Raw genomic sequence first — 8894 nt, 5'->3', positions numbered from 1 at the left:
GTGCTCTTCCTCTTCCTGGATCTGCTCTCTGTTGGTGCAAACATGAGTCGTCACGCTGATCACTGACTCAAACACAAGTATCGAGGTAATCCAAAAGTTCCTCAGTAATCTGATTACATTTGGTCTGTCATTGATGTTGAGCGTTTGCAGCCGCTCGCTCTGAGAACGTTTGAAGAGCGTTGGACAGAAGAACAAAGTGTTGTGCTGTTAGATCTTTGCTGGCAGCTCTTCTGCTCCTGACATTAAACAGCCTTTTGTAGCTCGTTAGCGCGAGGTGTTAACGAGGCTGTGTGCGGATTGGACGGCTGTGATGGGCTGCCAACACCTCTGAAGACCCACAGAGACGGAAAACCGGCCCAAGACAAAAGAACCCTGAACGGAGTTTGGTGCAGCAGAATGACAGAACAAACTAATTCAAACATGGATCATCTGGTCTGAAGACCCTCGTGCTGATTGGCTGCCTCAGACAGCTACCTGGAGACGGGGCCTAGGGTGGTCCAATAGAAACAGAAATAAAACATCTGGTGATTTTTCAAACTACAAACACATCAGAACCCCGATTAGAATTAGAATCAACATAATAGAGGGCTGCTTGGTGGCTAGCACCGTTAGCGCCTCACAGCTAGAAGGTCGCCGGTTCACGTCCCGGTGAGGACACCCGGGATCTTCCTGCGTGGAGTCTCCATGTTCTCCCCGTGCAGCGTGGGTTCTCTCCGGGTTCTCCGGCTTCCTCCCACAGTCCAGAAACATGCTGAGGTTAATTGGTGATTGTAAATTGTCCGTAGGTGTGAATGTGAGTGTGCTTGGTTGTCTGTCTCTAAGTGTAGCCCTGTGATAGACTGGTTACCTGTCCAGGTGAACCTGCCTTCACCCTGAGTCAGCTGGGATAGGCTCCGCCCCCCATGACCCTGGTGAGGATGAAGGTGTAGAGATGATGGATCGAATAGTAGAACAACTAAATAAAAGATCAAAAGAATAAAACAGAAGGACTGATAGAACCATGGTTCCATGTTTTTTGTAGTTTTTCATGTTATCTTCTGGTCTCCAAAGTCAGATTTAATCTTAACCTTCTTCCTGTTAAACTGAAACAGAATCATGATGGATCTGACACAGGATGAGAACAGGTCAAATGAGGAGCTTTGATGGACAGCTATCAATCACTCACCTGTCAGATACCACAAGCTCCGCCCACCAGCCAATAGGAGGCCTGTCCGTCTGCGGTGCCTGCGTCTGATTGGCTGTTCGGGCGGCGAGCGGGGTCGAGCAGCGGAGAGAGAGAGACTCGGAGCGGAGGTTCTCCAGGTGTTCTGCAGAGAACCAGAGAACAAGCGGCTCTCCTCCGCGGACATGGCGGGCTCCCCCACTCCGCCCACCGAACCTCTCTTCCACTCCGAGCCGCCGTACAGCGCTCCGAACCCGGCCGGCTCCCCGCGGCTCTCCGCAGCTTTCCTGAGCGGCAGAGTCCCGGTGAGCGCGACGGGGACGAGCGGCGGCGGCGGCGGCGGCGCGTCCCCGCACACGGAGTGCCGGATGGTGGAAGTTCACGGGGTGAAGGTGGCCTCGTTCACGGTGAACGGAGCCGAGCTGATCTGCCTGCCGCAGGTGTTCGAGCTGTTCCTGAAGCACCTGGTCGGCGGGCTGCACACCGTCTACACCAAGCTGAAGCGGCTGGACATCAGCCCGGTGGTGTGCACCGTGGAGCAGGTGCGCGTCCTGCGCGGGCTCGGAGCCATCCAGCCCGGCGTGAACCGCTGCAAGCTCATCACCAGGGCCGACTTCGAGACGCTGTTCCGGGACTGCACGAACGCCAGGTGAGCCAAAGTCCCTTCAGACATCAGTGCAGTTTGCAGGCAGCAGGACGAGAATGAGCAGGACCCAGATGTTCGGACCGGTACCCGACAAGCTCTGCAGGTCGGACTTTAAACATCACAGTTCAGCGCTTCAGTCGTTTGAGTTTAAAAGTGATGAAACACGTTTAAAGATTGAAACTCAGAATCTTTACATTAACTCCTTTAATTCGGTTAAAAATCCAGCTGCTTCCAAAACATGAACAATCGATCAGTTTCCTTCAATTGTTCCGTTTTTCATAGATTTTTATGTTGAATCTTCACCGAACATCAGAATCAATCAATCCCTTTATTAGCTGGCTGAATACTTCACTTTAATGTGGCAGACCTTTTGTTCGCGTCACTCAGAACATTTATATCCCATTAAATCAGGTCTGCTGCCGATCGATCAGAATAAACTGATCAATACTGAAGGATGAAACCCTGAACACGTTTGTATGAACGGCAATAATCAGATGAGTGATGAATCTACTCGTCTGCTGAGAAACGTGACTTTTATTTTATTCTATTTTATATTAATCATTTAATAGCGATCAATAACTGAGAATGTCTCTGAAGCTCTTTATCGACACAAACTGATTCTCTTTTATGGAGTCATTGATCTGAAACTCGTCACATTTTAACACGTCGAGCAACAAAAACCCAGAATCCAAACCCAGAATCCAAACCCAGAGTCCAAACCCAGAATCCAAACCCAGAATCCAAACCCAGAATCCAAACCCAGAATCCAAACCCAGAATCCAACCTGCTGATAGAGAAACATCCTCATGACTCTTCAGGAAAAAATGACGGTTATTGATTATTTTCCAGTTGATCAGTGAAATCATGAGTCAATCACATCATTTGATCTTTTGTTAAAATTATCATTATTTCTGCATAATTTCATCGCAGCTGTTTGAACATCAGTTTATTTGATTAGTTATCAGTTTGGTTATTGATCATGTGTCGTGTTTCCATGCTGAGAGGATTTTCTCTTTCTGTCGCAGTAAACTGAACAAACCGTAACCCCCCGAAGAGACCAACAGCTTTCACTGTTGTCTGATGTTCTGCACATCAAATAAATCAATACATCAATCAGCTGATCAATGACTGAGTTAAAATATGAGACATCATGTTGGTTCCCATTGATCTCGTTTCTGCTGTGAGCGGAGATGAAGATTTTGCTTCTCTGACGGCTGCAGATTACACATCTGACATAACGAGACTGCAAATATTGGTTATTGATTAATCAGCTAATTATTTTTTCCATTTCATGACAAACTGTCCTGGAGCTGGAGTCTCATTTTTATCATCTCAAACTATGACGTCTGAGGAGATACAAGCAGGAAATGTTGTGCCTCAGACTGTGAACCGATCACTGAAGCTGATTTTCTATCAATCAATAAATGGACTGAAGTCTGCTCAGCTTTCTGACAGCTGGAGTCTCCTGATCTGCTTCCTGTTCAATCTCTGCTCAGATTCAGACAAACAGCGAAATCAGAGCCTCCAATGAGTTCAATCACCGTTAGTCAAACAAATCAATCAGCTGTCATCTGTTCTGATCATCAATAATCAGTCAGTCTGAAGTCAGTTATGTGATAAAAACTGGAAGTTACAGGACAGAGTCAGAATGATCAGATGAGACATAAAAATGAACCAGATTAATAATCAGAGCCGTCTGACGAGAGGCAAGAACCGCTGAGCAGCAACGCCCCCTGTAGGAAGCCAGCATCTCATTCAGCTCTCAGTCGTTCATGTATGAGACGGATGCAGCGCTCAGGTTTACCAGCAGATCATCATCCAGACAGGAGAGAAGTTCCTGCTGTTATTGTGCAACATATACGGACAACAAATGATGATTCCTCAAACCATGAAACACTTTGTCGTTGGTTCACTAATGTGTAGAAACGTGCTGACGGTGTAGAAACGTCCTCACGGTGTAGAAACGAGCTGACGGTGTAGAAACGTCCTCACGGTGTAGAAACGAGCTGATGGTGTAGAAACGTCTTCACGGTGTAGAAACTTCCTCACGGTGTAGAAACGTCCTGACGGAGTAGAAGTTTTCCAGGATGTGTCCACATCACAAAACAAAAACAGTCTTCAATCTTAATGTCAGTTCATGTTGTTTCGCCTCCAGGTGTGTATGAGCCGTGTGTTTAATCATGTGTTGGTGGATTCCTGCTACATTTTTTTTCTAACGATGAATTTATGTTCATGAGCCTCAACTAATTAAACAATTAGTGTCAGTGTGTTAACTGTGTGTGTGACAGGCGTTGAATGAGGACTGACAGTTTAATGTGAACACACTGTTTGTGTTCATCTGTGTGTGTGTGTGTGTGTGTGTGTGTGTGTGAATTCATCATTGTGTTTCTTGTGTCTTCTGTGATGTATAGTATATGTGATCATATAGAAACTTAGCCCAGCGTGGTCCTTCACAGCGACACGACGATGTGACGTAGCACGCTGTGAGCTAGCGTAGCAACAGACTAACATGACATAAAGTCAGATTCACTGAAACCCGGTTGCAACATGGAGCCTGAAATCCTGTAGAAGTGAGGATTGAATATCCACACACACACACACACACACACACACACACACACACACACACACACACGATCTGAGCCTAGCAGCTGTGTGTCTGTGTTTGTTCTGATAATGTCTTTATGTCCAGCTTCGCTTCTAACAGACTCACACGATGATAACAGATGAAAACTGTATTAATACTATAAATACCATGGTACTGGTACTGGTACTGGTACGAAAAATACTACGAATATTCCTGATACCAATACTACTGATACTGTACCACAAATAAAACTATTGCCTGGAGCTGCGACTAACACAGAACCACCACAATGAGAAACGACCGTTTCACAGTTTCTTGTTAGTTCAGCATTTTCACATGAAGCTGGTCCCACTGGGTTCAACTGGGCCCAGTGTGTGTGTGCTACATGAAAGACATGTTGTCCCAGTTTAATTAAGTGTGGAAACCCCCAACACACACAGACACACACACACACACACACACACACACACACACACACACACTCTGTCTTGAGGAATTTAATTTCGTGAGTGGGCGGGGCCTCTGTGTCTCGGACCTGTCAATCAAGAGCTGACCTGTGTGTCTGTGTTCAGGTCTATGTGTCTCTCTGGGGACCGTGTGAGGAAGGTCCAGGACAGGTTTTAACAGGAATCCATAAAATCTACAAGATTTGTATTTTTATTTCATAAGTTAATTTTTTTTAACCTGGGTTGAGCTCACATCTTCATTATTTCACTCATTAGCAAAAACAGACAGTTAAAGTGACGATTTATGTAAAACATTTTTGTTGTGCTTTGCATTATTGATCCATTATTCTTTATTGTTACTCTTATTCATATTGACATACATCTACAGTAGGGCTGGGACTTCAACACATTCATTTTGATTAATTAATTACAGAAAAAATAATGTGTTAAAAAAAATTAAATGATTTAACTGCATCTTTCTCAGTTCCCTTGTTTCTGGCACACCAGTAACACTGACGTGTGAAGACGATGCACAGAATGCACTGAGCGGCGTCAGCGCACAAGAAAGTTTGGTGACTAGTGATGGAAGACGAGGCCGCATTACTCAGCTCGTTGGGCGGAACGTTGTTTTTCTATTAGAGGCCGAGTGCTACGTGTCCACAGAGGCCATTTGGCCAAAATTTGCCAAATTTGCATCAGGTTGAAGTCAAGTGTACTTTATGAAAAATGAGCCTGAAGGCGACGCTCCAGAAGACGAGGCGGGATGTTTCACTGCACAATGAACGTGAAGCTAGAAGCAGACGGATCCTGTGGACACGTAGCAGGAGGCAGCTTGGATCAGAGCTCGGTTGTGTGCAAATTGTGCAACAAAGAGTTTTATGACAAAAAATATTAAAATGGTGAATATAATCGCTCTAACTGCACTTTGAGTTTGAACTAATCTGTGAATGTAGTCAAAAATGCTCAGATACATGTAGATGAAAAGCAAAGAGTTTTATTCTTGAAGTTCACGTACACGTCCATTCATTGGTTCAGTCGTCAACCAAAATGTCTTTGAATTGAAAAACTTTGCTTATTGTGCCAAATATTGCTATTTGATAAAAATGTTATTAATCACAATTAATTAATTACAAAGCCTCTAATTAATTAGAGTTTTTTTTCCATACATAGTAAAATAGTTTGATTATAAATGTACATTTTACTGCAGCACTTATTTCACTTGTTCAACTGTTCAATAGAAACTGAAGTCTCTCACTATAATATTTTATTTCAGTTTCTGAAATTGTTTTCTGTCCTGTGTTCAGTTTTGTGCTTTGTGTGTCCGTGTGCGACACAAATGGTGCGTCTCCTAAAGTTGTCCCCTGGGACTATCGACATCCACAATGAAAGGCCTTCAGGAGAGAGAGATGAAACAGATTAATTTATGAACATGAGATTCACCTGGAATATTAAAAGCGAGCTGAGACGAGACGAAAGGCCAGCGCTCATTAATTATTCAGCTGTTATTTAAGGTGGAATCCCTTTCAGCTCTCTTAAGGCGGTCCCACTGTGTCTTTCTCAGCTCTCGACCAGGTCGGCCTCCCAAGAGGACTCTGGGCGTGACAAGCATGACGGACGGCTCCAGGCTCCTCCCACACAGTCTGCTAAGCCCCGCCCTGCTGTCTCAGACAGGTGAGTCAAAGAGTCAGGTCACCAGTAGTACAATAAAGGATCAACACGAAGCAGAAGGAGGCCGTCTGTCAACACACAACTCCTGTCTCTTTAGGAGACCCACCTCTACTGCAGCCCACTCTGGTCTGATTCGTTGGCAAACAAACATCACGTTTCACTTCCTTTTCTGGTTCTTAAGTAAAAATGTTGACGTAACAACATGAACCAACAACCCACTGACCCTAAGCAACAACAATAGCAACAGTATGACCAACAACCTGACAATCTGTGATTCAGTTCAATTCAGTTTCATTTATGTAGCGCAAATTCACAACATATGTCATCTCCAGCGCTTAACGCAGTAAGCTGAAGACCTTATGAAGAACCCAACAATCCAAAGATGTCTTTCAACGTACATTTGCACTCATAATTATTCAATCCCCATAAATCAAGTTTATTGACAAAATGTACGAACTTCCAGCTGTTTTTGGGCCCAACACAGCTAATGTTAGATGGTTTCTCTAAATTCAACACAATATACCACCTTTAATGACTACTGCTGTCTCAAAATTATTCAACCCCTTATTAGCAAGCATCTTTAGAACTTAGTAGAGCACCCTTTTGCTGCTTTGACCTGCTGCAAATGTCGTGCACAGCCAGACACCAGGTTCTTACAGCATTCCTGAGCAATCTTAGCCCATTCCTGATGGGCAATAGCCTCCAGCTCTCTCATATTCTTGGGTTTGCATGCTACACCCGCCTTCTTCAATTCCCACCAAAGATTTTCTATGGGACTCAAGTCAGGCCACTGTGATGGCCACTCTGGTATCTTCCACGACTTTTTCGGAAGCCAAGTATTGGTAGACTTTGAGGTTTGCTTTGGCAAGTTCTATGATGCCCAAGCTTTAGCTTCCTCACATTTTCTCCTAGGATTTACTGATACTGGACTGAATCCAGCTTGCCTTCCAAATGCTGCAGGTTTCTAGTGCCGGAAGATGCAAGCAGCCTCAGAGCAACACCGAGCCACCACCATGCTTCATCGTAGGCAAGGAGTTCTTGTTACGGATGCCTCATTCTTCCTCCTCTCGTCAAACCACCGATCCATAGGCCCAAAAAGTTCTAGTGTTGTTTCATCACTCCAAAGAACAGAATCCCCAAACTTCTGTGGCTTATTTCTATAGTTTTGAGTGTACTGGAGGGGACTTGTTTTGTGGTTTGGGTCAGTAGTGGTGTACGTCTTGGGGTTGGGTCAGGAGACCTCCAGCATTCAGTGTGAGCCTTGCTGTAGACACTGAAACCTCAGTGCCTGCTGCCAACATGTCTTGCTGCAGGTCTTGTGCAGTCACTCAAAGGTTTTTGGCCACCTGCCTCCTTAGACATCTGCTGGCAGCTGCTGATAGCTTCCTCTTTCTGCCACGTCCAGGTAGTGTAGCCACTGTTCCTTTAACTTTGAACTTGCCAGCTCTGCTTCCTACAGCATCTCTGGGAAAATTCAGTGCCTTTGATATATTTTTGTTTCATTTTCCTTGTTTGTGCAAGACAATGATCTTCTCTCTAAAGTTTTGGGATAGTTCTCTTGACTTAACCACATTTCTAACAAGCAATCAAACGTCCCTATGAACAAACCCAAAGCCAGTCTGTGTATTTCTGTTCTATCTCAAGCACATCTAACTCCACAAGTGAAGCCCTTGATTAGTGATGTCAGGTGTGCCTGGGACAACTCCTGATTGTGCAAATGAGTGCTCTTATGTGAGATTCTATTCAGGGTGCTAAAGACTTTTGAGACAGCAGTAGTTATTAAAAGTGGTATTTCATGTTGAATTTGGAGAAAAGTCATCTAATATTAGTTGTGTTGATCTACATAAATTGTTCTTGTTTGAGTTGTTTTCCTGAAAACAGCAGAGACTTTGTACAGTTTGCCAATAAACCTGATTTGCAACAGGGGTTCAATAATCTAAGTGTAGCTGTGTGTTGAAAGACATCCTGATCTAAAATACCTCCAAGGTTCCTTACAGTGGAACCGGAGGCCAAGGCGATGCCATCAAGAGTAAGTATCTGGTTAGATAGCATGTTTCTAAAGTGTTTAGGCCCAAATACAATAACCTCAGTCTTTTCCAGATTTAAATGAAGAAAATTACAGGTCATCCAGACATTTCTATCATTCAGACATGCCTGAAGTTTGACCAACTGGTTTCCATTGGCTTCACAGATAAATATAACTGGGTGTCGTCTGCATAACAGTGGAAATTAATGCAGTGTTTTCTAATAATGTTGCCTAAGGGGAACATGTACAAGGTAAATAATGTTGGTCCTAATACAGAGCCCTGTGGAACTCCATACCTAATTCTGGTGTGCATGGAGGAATCATCATTAACATGAACAAACTGGAATCTGTCTGATAAA

The 8894-nt window shown here is 44.2% G+C and overlaps 1 protein-coding gene across 1 annotated transcript in view; it reads left to right on the top strand.

Moving 5' to 3' along the window:
- The first annotated feature begins 1347 nt into the window (after positions 1-1347).
- LOC103372378 (dachshund homolog 2-like) overlaps positions 1348-8894 on the top strand; it is a 16670-nt gene continuing 9123 nt past the window's right edge. Inside the window, exons 1-2 of the mRNA XM_008301993.1 lie at positions 1348-1811; positions 6403-6512. Of these exons, the coding sequence (XP_008300215.1) occupies positions 1348-1811; positions 6403-6512 (574 nt within the window). The remainder of the gene's footprint in view (positions 1812-6402; positions 6513-8894) is intronic.

The sequence above is a fragment of the Stegastes partitus genome, unplaced genomic scaffold (assembly GCF_000690725.1).
Source record: "Stegastes partitus isolate 25-593 unplaced genomic scaffold, Stegastes_partitus-1.0.2 Scaffold1744, whole genome shotgun sequence".
Lineage (NCBI taxonomy): Eukaryota > Metazoa > Chordata > Actinopteri > Pomacentridae > Stegastes > Stegastes partitus.
The sequence above is the reverse complement of the archived record's forward strand: the minus strand, read 5'-3'. Positions and strand labels throughout refer to the sequence as shown.